At 39.3% G+C, this 14,098-nt stretch overlaps 1 protein-coding gene across 7 annotated transcripts in view; it reads left to right on the plus strand.

The window, feature by feature from the left end:
* The window catches only part of SLC4A7 (solute carrier family 4 member 7), an 82,869-nt gene that overhangs the window by 17,055 nt on the left and 51,716 nt on the right, over positions 1 to 14,098 (plus strand). Inside the window, exon 1 of one of the 7 annotated variants that reach the window (XM_042888132.1) lies at positions 6,853 to 6,981. The exons of the other annotated variants lie outside the window; for them this stretch is intronic. Within the exon in view, the coding sequence (XP_042744066.1) occupies positions 6,946 to 6,981 (36 nt within the window). The 5' untranslated portion in view covers positions 6,853 to 6,945. Of the gene's footprint in view, positions 1 to 6,852; positions 6,982 to 14,098 lie in introns of those variants that run through there. 7 annotated transcript variants of the gene reach the window in all.

The following is a 14,098-nucleotide window of genomic DNA, read 5'->3' on the forward strand; positions in this document are numbered from 1 at the left end:
TATAATACTGCTTTAAAATGCCAATAAGGATGTAGGACTATAAAAGTAGGCAAATGATTATTTAAAGAAAAAGGAAAGGGGTGAGTTCCAGGAAACTTCTGAACTCTCTTCCACCCTCTTCCTCCACCCTTTTTGTTATAAACAATCTGTGAGTGCTGCTAATGGCATCTTCTAAACCTGTGTATCTATCTTTGTCTCCTAATGCTACTTAATTCTTTCAGAGCTTTTAGCCATGCAGGCTTGCCTTCTAAATTCAAACTAAGACCCAGACTAGAGATGAAGCATGCTGACGTGGTGGTTCTCAGAGTCTGGCATTGTGGTACAGATATCTCCATTGTCGATTACGTTAGTGATGATGCTGATTAGGAGCGTGTGTGCGTGTATGAATGAGTATAAGCTGCTGGTAACATTACATGCTATTAAAAAAAAAAAAAAGCATTTATCATATGGGGTCAGTCAGAAATTGAAACAAGCTTCGAATACGCATTATTATTCTTTATATTCCTTTCTTAGTAATACATCTGCTAGTATTGGTTTTTCTTTTTTCTTTTTTCTTTTTTTTTTTTTTTTGATACTCAAGGAAGGAAACTATGAAATTTCTAAGATCTTTTAGAAATCTGTTTTTGAGGAAATGTAAATGGTTCCTAAAGTCAGAGTATGAAATCTACTGCTTTTATTTAAATGAATTGCAGCCCAGACAAAAGCTCTGAAAAGAACACCTAGATCACCAAAAGCTGTGATGTTGTCTTTCCCAAAATATCTAGTTTTCTTCAAGGGTGATTAAAATTTCTTAAGAAGGTACTGTTTTCTACTAAAGATGAGTGCCATGTTGGTACAACCTCATTTGATTATGACTACTTAACCAACTTACAGCAACTTAGGCAAAATAACATTGAATGAAAAGAAAAATAGAGTAGGAAGTTGCTTATAATATGGTTATAACCTAGGCAAATGAGTACATTATCATTATAGGCATGGGGATTTGCCCAGAGGGCAGGAATATTCAATTTTCTTTCTGTTTATTTCTCTAAGTGTTGATTTTGGCTTTTGGTAGGAAGGTTTCAGTATTTCTACTCTTAACTGTTGTTTCTCCTATATCTCAAATTTCATTTCATATAACTCATTTAATGGAAGTGAAGATTTCTCTGTAAATACCCTTAATAACCCCTTCTGCTCCCCCCAATAAAAACAAAACAAAACAAAACAAAACAAAAACAAAAAAAAACCTACCACCATGGTTAAACATTTACATTGCTATTTGTGCATGTGTAATTAAGTTATCTGGTGGCAGAAATTTGCTTGTTGCAGTGACGTCCCCGTGGCTGTAAGCTGTAGTTAACTTTTTCTTTGTATGTCACAGTAAAAGCAGGTGTTTGTTTCTGTGCAGATAGATGATTTCTCTACAGATTTGATAGTTCCGGAAATATATTCTTGTTTTGGAGACTTGGTATCTAAGTTGTTAGAAAATACCAAGCAGTTGTTTTGTTTTATCTGCTCTTCCTTGTCTAATGTCTGTAGAAATGTGACTTGGCTATAACGTGCAGTTGCCATTGTGGGTTTAAACACTTGCATTTTTCCTGATAATATTTAAAAATTCCATAGTGGCTCTAAAATACTGAATTACAAATGCCTGGGCCAAAGTGCTTGAAGCCATTGGATACAGCATATTTGAGTCATGTTGATGGAAGATCTTTTGTGTAGGTCTCCAGTGCGAAGTATGTATTTGATTCATCTCTCTAATGTTTGGTTTACTGTGTGTTTAAGTTAGCATTTTATTTTTCTGACGTTTAATGGGGTTGTTCATGTTCATAAGGACATCTTAAAGCTTTCGAAACTTGTTTCCAGTTTGGAGGGAGAACGCAGGAGGAGAGTATGTACCAAAGGGTGTAGTTTGACATAGTGAAGCTTTAAGGTTTGTAGGGCTGGATCGGAATTGCCATGATTGCATCTCAGAAAGCATAGGCCTGGAGCAGGCTTGTTCTGAAAGTTCATATTTGCCATATGAGAAAATTGTGTTGGTAAATCACAAGTAGACCTTATGCAAAACTAGATAATAGCCTGTCTTCCAGAAGTCAGAATAAAAGCTTGTGTAAATTCTGTTTCATTTTTGAATTTGACTTGAAATCTGTCTTTTTGAAGCCAATATTTTTGCCACTGGGTGGTGGCACAGTGATTAACCTGCATGATACTGTGATCTTACTGCTGTATTAACAAGACAGATAACTTATATTGCTTATCCAAAATGATGAAAAACATTTCTATGTGGTTTGGGTAAATTTTTAAGAAAGCACCTTTTTTTGGTAGTAGGCTGGTTAAAACTCAGTTTAAATGGTAACATTGTCTGAAGTAGAGAATTCCAAGCATTTGTTAAATCAGATAACAAATAATTTGCCTATTGGATGCATGGACAGTTTTCATTAAGTAGCCACTCAAATCATGAGTTTTCAGTAATAGTCCTACAGTGTTAATTTTTGTTCTTTAAAAGAGTGATGTGTGCATCTGTCTTGGAAACACTACTGTGTAGATTCGTCTACATGATTACTGAATAAAGAAAAAATAATATTGTAGTTAAGTATTACGAAGTCTAGTTTTAATGATTGCTCTTCAGAAAAAGGGTGGTGTGGATTCAGAAGAGGTGTGGGTTTTCTTTCCTAACTAATTTTCTGGATCTGTCAGATTTTTTTCTCTTAAACGTTGTCCATTGAACTGTTGATTTTACCCAAACTAATCAAGAGCTGAGTTGATTTTATCCAACTTTAGGATAGGGCTCCTCTGCAGGGAATGTCCATCTTAGCTGGAAATGCCCCCATGGTCCTGTCTTTCCACCTGGGCCAGACACCCTCCTGATGCCATTGGTGCCAACTTGGCAGCAGTGACTTCACAGCTCAAGTGGCAAAATGTTATTAGGGCTGGCTTTTTGCTGAATACCCTGGCCTGGTATGTTGTTGGCTCCCATGTTTGCCAGCACTATCACAAGAAAGGGAATTACAGTGTTCTGTTACTGTCCTCTTTGCTACTAAGATGCATATGGATTGCTGGAACTGTTACCTCTTTCTTTATCAGAATCTAATCATTGCCTTACCTTCATGCTACAGCTTGCTGTACATTGATTTGTAGGTAAAATTGTTCATCAGTGTAAGAGTAAATGTGTTATCAGTGAATTATCACATAGATATTTGTTTGGGATGCAATTATATGAATAAAGACAGGGAAAGCTGAAGGTGAAGAAGTTGGGCCTCAGATTCATGGGAGCTGGCGAGACTCATGATCTGCTTCTATGTCAAGGGAAACGTGTAGGTGAATAATTAGTCAATTTTTACAACATTCCTAAAGTAATATTTTATGTGTTATCTGCTGATGTTTGATCTTGTACGGGAGCTGTTCTATGTGGGTGCACTTCGATTTGATAAAATTTGAGAGTGTCATAACTGAATGCATGGATCCCTCCCTTGTTTTTTTTTCTTTTCTTGCCTGAGAATTTACAGTCAGGATAAGAATTTGGTTTGCATGTACTTCAAATAACGTCAGTACAAACCAGTTAATTTTATCTGTCCCATATTATGTTGCTTCATATCTGGACTCATCTAGTGTTCATTCTGTGCCATCTATTACTCTAGGGGATGAATGTTTCATGTTTGTGCAAGTGACTATGGAACATAAATATATGAGCTTGGTTAGATTGTCTTAATGGTGTTGAAACAGCTCTGGTTCGTACTTCTTGTAGATTTAGGTGGCGATCTGAGACTACTTTAAGATAAGGAAAACTAGAATATCTGTCAAAAATGTTGCCAAAAGGCCTAGAGACAAACTTATGTAAAACTGACTGTTGAGAGACATGTTGTAGATATACAGGGAGTAGCTTTGAATTTGGAAAGCATCCTCCTGCCAGGAAAAAAAGAAATAAGAAAAAAGCACTAGCTAGCTCAAAGCTATTTGCATGGTGACCACTTGCTCATACATGTGAAAGCAAAATTCTTGACAGAGTTATGTTTGAACAGGAATTTCTTCCATCAATCTCTACAGGAGGATGTTTCTGAGTACAGAAAGTACATACTCTAAAATGTGGCATAATTTTTTTTTTCAACTTCATGTTGTGTATCCAAATCAGAACTTCAGGATGAGTAACAAAGTAATCTATACGATGGAATGCATAGTAATCTCACCATTGATGTTTATTCAAACTACAACCTTCGGTATTATCCTCTAGGTACTAGAATTGCAGCACTCCCAATGGTGTGTGATTGTGCAACTTTACAAGAGCTCAGCTCTCAGCCTGCGTGATGCTCTGGGTCCCAGTGGCTTACAGCAGCCTGAGAAATCCCAGAGTTCACCAGTAGGGCAGCACACCAGAGAGTATCAGCGCAGAACACTGCTGTGGTTTTGTAAACACGCAGATAGTGAGTACGTGCCTATACAAAGTAAAGCAAGCTGACATGTGCTGTGTAGATGCACCTCTTGTGATCTAGCTGTTTTGTGGAAGCTGTGTTCTAAAAAATTCTTGTATGCAGTCAAGCCCTTATTCTTATGAGTGACTTCATTTTGTTAAATGATGAGCCACTGCCTACCATGGGTTCTGTTTTTCCTTGCTAAGAGAATTATGTCTACTAAGAGGAATAATGTATTTAATTGGTATTATAGAGAACTCTGCTTAGTATAGGCTAGTAGGTTCCCGTATAATAAAGAAGCTGAACAAAACCATCTTTAGTGGTACTTGGTACAAGTGAAAAGGAAGAGATGATGCTCTTTCATGGATGGGCTACATTCAAGAAGATTATAGAGTTGACCTTGTATGATTTGTATGATTTCTACAGGGAAGGGCTGAGTTGGATGCAACTCAAAAATCCTATTTCTGAGGGAGAAATTTTTAAAGTAACGGTACAAACCTTATCCTAGATCTACCAGTCCTTCAGTTTAGATGTGTATATGGCACTGTGGCCTCCAACAAGCTCTCAATTTCCTTGTGCCCGTATCTATCTGCTAAGTGTGACTTCCATGTGTGAGCCTGTGCTGAGAGCACAGCCCTGGAGATGCAGCAGAAGCCCTGGATAGCAGGTTGCTGGCACTGCATGACAGACTGGGCTGGTAACTGCTCTGTCATCTCAAGAGCAAAATTTGGAGGTTAGAAAAGAAGAGTTTGTGGCTATAGTAATAGATGTGGCCTGCTGGTTGATGTATTAATGATAATATGTGATAAGGGATATTTTGATAATTGATCCAGAAGCTGATTGTAACAAGTGACATGAAATGCGCCTTGAACAGGTCTGAAAGTGAAAATTAGGAGGAAAGACTGATGGACAAAATGTTTATGATAGCTACCAAGCCCTCATACACTTCATAAAGAATCATGTGGAACATCAGATATGTGGTTGAAATGTTGCTGTAGCACAAATAGTTTAGCTCTGAGTTCTCATGCTGTTGTCACTGAACATGTTCAAGGACAGGATAGTTTTGGGTATAGTTGGCTTCAGTTTGTTTCGGAACAGTTCTTTCTGTAGTTAAGCATGTTGAGGCAGTTGCAGTTGTGAGTTACTGCATAACTTCCCATCTTAAGTAAAACTTTGGTATTTACTTTTAGGTGAGAGCAGACTTTTATCCACAAAGTATTTTGTTATGAGGCTTAAAAGATGAAAACTTGAGTCTGTTTGAAAAAGACTCGTTTAATCTTTACAGCGTTGGGTTTTGAGCATGGCTCTACATGTATATTGTTTTCTATTTCTTTTTAAAGGAAGAAATATTTGGAGTGTTTTTTTAGTTTGTTCCAAGGCTGAGTGACTGTTAACTGGGAACCATTTGACTACAGACAAAAAATAAAAAATAATTAAAGAAAAAAAAAATCAGTAAACTGCTGCAACAGTTTTCTTTTCTTTTTTTTCTTTTTTTTTTTTTTTTTTTTAAATTCCCAAACCAAATAAGTATTCTTTCTGTTTAACAAAATTCCAACGTTAAAGGGGTGGCCCAACCCCTCTACTGGCCCAACCACCCCACCTCGAAAAAAAAAAAAAAGGTATTCTGCCCCAAAGGAGTAGATAGCTTTTCACCTCACCCAGAAGAAACCTACTTTGCACTCTTGGTGGAAATTAAAATAATTTTATTACAGGTTTTTGCTAAGGAAGGCTGCTTTAAAATACAGGAGAGCTACCCCAAAATACAGTTCAGCATAGCCATGTTGCCAGCAGAGTAGCTGAAGGACTGTGGATATCTGTGCTCTGTATCCAGGACAGCATAGGTGTGGTTGGGGTGCTCAGCTGAGAAGACCTAACTAGGAGTGAGAATGTCTGCTCCCTTCATTACCTTTGTTCTTCCTATTAAATTGTTCAGTCATCTGTGTAGCAGCAAAGAGGGCCTTTAGCAGCTTGGAGGAGAAAAGGCCTGCACACACACACACACACATACTTGTTGGTGAACATCTTTTTACTAGAATGGGAGCAAACTGCACGAGGATTTTTTAGTTATCCGTAGTTCATTCTGCAGATTGAGAACATAAGGTTTATGTCAGGAAAAAAAAAAATTGCTTTGGAATGAGTGCTCAGTGGAGGGTCGGTGACATGGCTGTAAACGCGCTTAGCAGATGTTTTGACTTCTAGGAACCAAGGTACATTTCATTTCATAGAGCTAAGGAAGGCTTGGATCAGCATGGAAGTATAACCTTGTAGCTGTCCTCAGCTGTGGCTGCTGCAGAAAATGCAAAGTCCCAAGCTCCATTTCAGCTCCTTTTTTGGTATTCTCTGAGCAGGAATCAGAGACGCACTGCTGTGCTCCTTCTGCTGCCCTGCGACCCTCAGCGTCCTGGGAGATGGGAGGCCTGCGAGGTGTGATTGGCTGCGCACGGGAGCCGTTCCCCTGGGCCCTCCCGTGAGTTGCAGACGTGCGGCAGTCCTGTACGTGCAGCTGCCTGTGTGCGGCCGCCCAGCTCCGGGAGCGCTGTGCGAGGGCACTGCGGGTAGCATGGAAGGAGCTCCGCCGGGGAAGAGAGTGCAACATGTATGTACACAGCAGTGCGTGGCTCCCGAAGGGTGCGAGTCGGTTTGGGTGCAGGGCTTTGCTCTCTGAGTGCTGTGTGCTATCCTGTTGGTGAAGGAAAGGTCTGATGGGGTAAGACAGACTGGAAGCAGCGGTGCTTCTATGCTGTTGGAGAGATTTCTGTGTAATTAGAGTTGCTGAGGTGTAGTAACTGGCTTAATATTGAAAGAAGGTTTGCTTGTACAAGCACAAGTGTGTACTACCAGATTTTGAGAGTGGTTTGTTTTGTGTGTATTGTTTTGAGTCAATTTTCCTTAATCTGAAGGTTACCAACTGTGGCTGTGAGTAATTCTGTGCAAGGGTAGCAGGGGAGTTTCTATTCCTGAAATAGTGAATTAATTTTTCCTCTTCATGCCACCACTCCCACCCCTCCTCCTCCCCAAAAATGCCACGGCAGCGAATGCAATGAGTTCTGTTACAAGTCAAATGTTCCTGGGTGTTTTCTTCTGACTTGAGCAGCATGGCTATAAAAATGCATTTGTGGGGATTTCTGCAGTGAAGCAGTGGACATCAATGCCAGCGTTATGAACTTTGCTTTGTTCTCATATAGGCAGTCTTTATCGCTAATATTTACCTGCAGTGCAGCAGGTAATGGGGATTGCTACTTTATAGTTCCCTGGAAACTAACATCTATGGGGTGGAATTTTCCAAAGATGTAAGCCTTTAAAAATCCTTGAATTATTTAATGCAAGTTTTATGAGAAGACTGCTAAATTTTCTATTTTCCTATATGAACATAACAAGCATTTCATTTACACGTGTCGGCATACATCTAATTGTGGTGCTTTCATGCAGCATTTGGTTCCTGATTTTCATTGTGTTGCTGCTTTGAACTCGGCACAGGGCTGTCTCAGCGTCCACGTATTGGTAGGGGCAGGCACTGGTTAAAGCTGATGGAAAGCCTGAAGGGTGTGCATACACCAGAATGACTGCAGTTTGGCATATTATTGGTATTTACGGATCCTTTCATTATCTGACTGTTGAGCTTTTTAAACTGTAATTTGAGAAATAATTGAACTGAAATGAGCCACGTATTTTTGAATGAAACCCACTGCTGTGAGGCAGTGATAGAATGCACTTTGTAAAATGACAGCTGGGCTCTTAAACACGCAACTTGACACCTTCTGTTGGAGTGGTGATATTATTTGCTAACTTCAGTAGTAAATTTCCGAGCTCACAGAGCACCCAGGTTGAATTCACTTTGTTTTGCACTGTGATTAGTAAAAGGCCTTGTGGTTATGGTATAAAGACTGCTGTGCGATTGGTCAGAGCCAAGACTTCTCCTGCAGGTTGTGGTGCGCAGCCAGACAGTGACCTGATTAATGTTTGCTAGAAACACTGAAATGATATTACTTTTAATGTTTATGAATAACTAGTTTATATGTTCAACTGTGCAGGAAGGAAAAGATATTAAAATATTACTGTTTTCTAGAGCTGTTTTTTTATTTTTCTTCCAAAAATGGTAACTGTTTTTAGATTAATATATGTACATTTCTTTCCTTACTTCATGTACAGTTTTGAAAAAGTGAAATGCAGCATCCATAGAGTCAGCTGATTCTGTTGATGTCTTTTGGTCTTATTTATCCAAACTGAAGACTTGTGTAGCTCCTGTGCTTGTTGTGAGAATTCTAAAGCGGGTTGATCAGAGTTCAGTATTCAGTAGGATAAGCTGAGCAGTTAATTAGAGGATTAGTAGGCTAGAAAAACTTCTTTAAATATTGCTAACCTCTTTTTCTATAGCTGTGGTCTTACTGAAATCTGTGCAGCTTCCCTGTGCAGCTCTGAATATTGCTTTGGGAAGGATTCCCATCGACTTGTGAGGGTAGTTGTGTAACAGCAGTGGGATAACCACAGATAAAATCCGCAGGAAGGAGGAGGTGGGGGGACCCAAAGCCCTGGAGCTGCATTGTGTCTTTCCTGTAGTGCTTGGAAAATAGCTGCTGCTATGATAACGGGACAAGAAAATATCAGGAAAACAGCTGTTTCTCCAGAAAATGAGAACGTAACAAATAGGACCAAGGGAACCCATCAGTACAGTATGATTTCTGTTTTAAAACTGGAAAGTTTTCTGTTTCTACTAGTTTTGTTCTTACCTATGTCTTGACTTATTACTGTTTAGAAAGAATTTTTCATTTTCACATCCTGCATGTCCTTCAAGGCGCCAACAACTGGAGATGCCTGCCTCCTCCCCACTGTCGTCTCATCTTACCTCTGATTTAAAGGGGAATCATTCTGACAGAAGTAAAACTATCTATTTAGAACTTCTTATGTGCTGCTGTTACTGGTTCCTACAGGGGATCCAGGTCAAAAGTCCTTTGCATAAGACTGGTCGGTGCACCGAAAGTATTAGAGGAGAGCTGGGGCACAGAGCTGGTGCTGGTGTCTGCCAGTGATTGGTGTCGATCTCTTATGAGAAGTCACAGGCAGCATTATTTCTAAGGTTCCTAATCTTAAGTACTTCCAGACTTGCTGTTGCTACTTGATTTGTTCTATAAAGTTAGGAAGTACTGGTTGTATCTGATTTTTTTTTATTTTTTATTTTTTTTTCCCCTGAAGCATTACTGCTTATTAGTTTACAGTTCTGGGAAACAGAATGATTGGCTAAGAGGCTGTACATGCATTCTCTGAATTGAAGATGTATTTTAATGTCTGATTCTGTGGGGTATTATGTGTGCTTAAACAGAAACATAGGCTTCTGAAATAAGCTGTTAGGAAATGCATTGTGAATTACCCTACCAGTTCTTAATTATTCTGAATGTTTTCAGTTGCAGTGTGACAAAACAATGCATGTGTGCCTATCTAGTAAAAGTCTTTTTTCTGTATTTTTACATGTATACACATTTGTACACACATCTGGGAAATAGGTGCAGAATCAGTTTTCATAGTCTCTTTTTAGTTATTTTTTTGTTAGATGTGTGCTTAAAATAGAGTTTTTCATTTCTTTATTTGGCTTAAAGCAGATCACCATTGGCAATTATTCTGTGTTTCATTTTATTTTTTTGATGCTGGAACCTTGATAGGTAGAGTCTATTTTCTGAGTACATGTCCAGCAGAAGGAGACCTGACAGTACAATGTACTTGTGGGGCTTCAGAGAGGGGTTGCCATCAGTGCAGCATGTGTGTTCAGTGTGATGATGTTGACAGCTGTAGTAGGACACAACAAAATGAGGAGCTTTGTATTTTGGGCCAGGGACAGAGGGAAACGACATAACCATGCCCTCATCCCCCTTTAGCAAATGCATCTAGTTGAAATTCTGCCGTAGGGGTTCCTGGTAGCATGGAATTGTATGCCTGAGTTGAGAAAAAGGCAAACAATCTCCAGAACTGCTGGGAATAATTTTTTTTTATTTTTTTATTTATTTTTTTTTTTTTTGGTGTGTGTGTGTGTGTGTGTGTGTGTGTGTGTGTGTGTACACATTTGTGTGCTGCCTCCTATGCCCTTCTTCCTATGAACACCAGTGCTCACTTCCAGTGCTGCAATTAATTAGTTGTGCTGTCTTGGAGAGCTTCAGTTGAATGGATGTAAGTGGAGCAGATGAGCACTGTCTGAGTTCAACCATAACTTTGCTAAGACTGAGGGACGTGGTCAGTGGGTATGGTGGTGATGGGTTGGTGGTTGGACTAGGTGATCTCAGTGATCTTTTCCAACCTTAATGATTGTCAACACAATCGGTTTATTACATTATTAGATTATTTACTTGCATTTCAAAAGTTAACTGATCAGTCATCTGCATGATCATTGTTTATCACCATAATATGAGTGAACTACATTGTAAGTACCTTAAAACTGATGCTAGTGCTGTGTGCCCTCTGAAGCCTGTCCTATCTGTGTGAGTGCAGGAGGGCAGGCGAGCTGTGTGGTGAAAAGAGCATGTGCAGATGGCAGTGGAAAGTTTCCTTTACATTTCATAGCCAGTACGTCATATTTTTGCTAGATAGTAACTGACACATGCTGCTGGAGGCTGACAGCTTAATCCTTGCAAACTGGAGTGTTTTCCTTCATGCTTTTCACAATGTAGGGCTTGCGAAAACACTTGTTTGGGAAGGCAGGTGAAGAAGGCACGGGCAATTTTTGGGTACCTGGTTGTTTGCAATAAAAGGAAGTTTAAGGTCTTTTCCTTTACTGAACAAAGACACCTGAAAACCAGAGGTGGCAAGGGGAATTCTAGTAGGGATCTCCTAGAATGGCCCACACAAAAGAGAACTTGAAAGCTGTATTTGTTCTGCAGCATTAAAGGGGACTGATATTCATGCTGGGAAAAGCTGGAAAGCTGACTGGGATCTGCTTGTGCTACCCCTTCTCATTTCAGTTGTTCTGTCTTTTTAGTGGGAAGAGTTACACATGTTTAGAAGTGAGTCTTCAGTTTTGCTTTGGCTTATCTTCATCAGCTGTCACTGAGCAACTGTGGGATCACTGTGCGTGAAGTTTCACATGGAATTGGTGATGAACTACAGAAGAATGCTTACTAAGATACTGCTGTTCTCTTTAGGTGCCTTAGAAGGGGAAGCTGACAAAACTGTAAATGGTCCTACATTTCTTTGTACTTTTTTACATCCTGAACAGTTTATAAAGTAAAAGATCAACTGAAATGGGAATGCATTTTGATTCACCAGCTGAAAGTTTTCTCTTGCTTCTGCCTTAAACTGACGTGGTGGATCTTCTATAATTACTCGAAACCTATGCCCTACAGACTTTATTTTTAGCAAGGAAAAGGCTGAAGCTTGGAATCGGTTTAAATTTTTCTTTTTTTATTTGACCTGAGGCAAAAGGATCCTAGGACTTGCTAGCGGCAACACGGTTCAATTAAAATGACTCTTTGTGCCTTTCTAAACAAAAGGCTATAAATAATATACTTTTTCATGTATGATATTTGTGGTTGCTAATGGTTTATTCTTGGAAGAGTCTTTGCATATGTTGAGTACTTTGAGATAGTGATAGAACGGTTTGCAAGGGCATGCATGCCTTTCTGTAATCTAATCTCAAAAGACGTAAGTTTCACATGGTGTGGTTTTGAAGGCTGTATTTGTATGTATAAAGTTGGCATCTTATTAAAAGAAAAGGATAAATAGTAGTATCACAGTATAAGAGATTCAACAAGTACAGTTTGAAAACATTGCTAGAAGATTAGTCTTTTCTTGCATGTGAATTTTCCAGTGTGTGTAGTTTTCTTTCAGTATGCATTGGTCTGTGTAATGAGGTTGGGAAGAGTCTTGTCTTCCTGTGTTGCTAGAAAACTGCTTGGCAAGCTTCTGAGTATCCTAAAAGAGAAATGGAGGAGGAAAAAAAAAAGTTACATGCATGATATTTTAGTGGGTTCTGTGGCTGCATGCATCTCTAATTTTAACAGACTGAAGTGTACAGATCGCCTGAATTATCTTTATTTCCATCTCTAGCTTCAGAGTTTTCCGGTAATATGCTGGCTTTGTTTGTATATCAGGTTCGATGAAGTAATGTTTACTACACACTATTTTCTATTTTGTGTTACTGAGATAAACTGGAAAGTGGTTACACTTGATGCTTCCTGTGTAGTGTTACGAATGTAACAAAGTACCAGTGCCTTAGATGTTTTTCTGTATTTATTTGGTACCCCAACAGATCGTTAACTTAAACATTTTAGTGTTGCTGCTTGCTTCTACAGCTCTTTTTGTTACTGGCTTTTTGTATGTTAATTTTTTCCCCCGAAATTTGTACTGGAAAACACATCTTCAGTAAAATCAAGAGCTGAGACCTCCTACTGGCACTGCTTCTCTCCTACCTCCAGAACTGTTACCAGAGATGGCAGAGATTGATTGTGTTATGGAGGCATCTCCTGGAGGGCTCTTTAATCCTGTTTTGATATGTAGGAGGCAGGAATGCCTTTCACCTCTGAGATCTTAATACTGTGACTCTTTCTAAACTTCTACCACTTCTTTTTTATTAATGAACTATTCTTGTCTTTGTAATAGCTCCCCAGATTTGTGCACCATACAAAACTTTGGTTTAATCACCTGAAATTTATTGTCTCTAGTGGTCTAGGCTGTGAAGGAGTTCGATTTTTCTGACATACTTGCATATCTGCCATTTCAGTACATCTGAAGTGACAAAAAGAAATTGCTAACACCCTTCCTGACATCCTCAATTTCAAAGGGACAGAATCCTCCTTTATTTAGTTTTCATGAGATTGTTCTGTCTTATGCTACTCCTTACTCTACATCTTCCTTATTTACATGATGCCAGCTGCTTTCCTTTTTCATGTGATCAAACTGCTTTTGTTACAGCCTTCTCAAAAATGTAAGGGCACTTGTTATGGGATCCATTAGAAATCTCATCTGAAAATTATTTTTTCCTTTGTGTGCTGGGTCATTAGTTGTCTTTATATTCTATATTCTTTCTATTTCTTAATGATTTGGATTTGTTTTTGTGTGGGTGACATGCTGTGATAGTACCTGCTCTAGAGGGACTGAGAAGTTGTGTGTTTGGTTGTTTCTGGGGGTGGTGAGTGGGGTGTTACAGCTTGTTTTGGCTTATAGCTGCTATACAGTGTGGTGATGTTCATTCTCAGTGCTTCCCTGTGAGAAAACATTCCTCTACACCTACAGCACTGTGCTGTTGAGTAATTCAAAAGTCAAAATTTAGGTGAATATCAAAACTGGCTCTCAGTTCCCTGTAAGACTGTAGGATTTAGCTTGCATTGTTACAGCCTGAAACCTGAATCGCGGATCTTGCATTGAGCTATGTAAATGTGCCACTGGGCTCCTTCCAGGGGTGAGGAGCAACCCGGTGCCTTGTGGATCAAGGTGTTTCATGTCCCCGACAGAAGTCAGTTTAGTGAGTTGGAAAACAGAGTCAGTTATTAAAAATAAATAAGTAAATGGTTCAACTCTTTATATTCAGCTTCATGACTGATAAATCTGGTTCTGGTGGAGGAAAGAAGTGATTGCCCAGGGGAGTGGTAAAAGCAAGGGACAGCATTCTCCATTAGGTAGCCTTGTATTGCAGGTAGTGAGGTGCATGGCCAAACCCTGCCCTTAGGGCAGGCAGCAGGCCTGCAGGCAACTGGTTCTGCTAGCAGGCCATGGATGGTGAGCTAGTATGAGTG

Source organism: Lagopus leucura, unplaced genomic scaffold (assembly GCF_019238085.1).
Source record: "Lagopus leucura isolate 7727_CA_CO unplaced genomic scaffold, USGS_WTPT01 Super-Scaffold_100157, whole genome shotgun sequence".
In the NCBI taxonomy this organism is placed as follows: domain Eukaryota; kingdom Metazoa; phylum Chordata; class Aves; order Galliformes; family Phasianidae; genus Lagopus; species Lagopus leucura.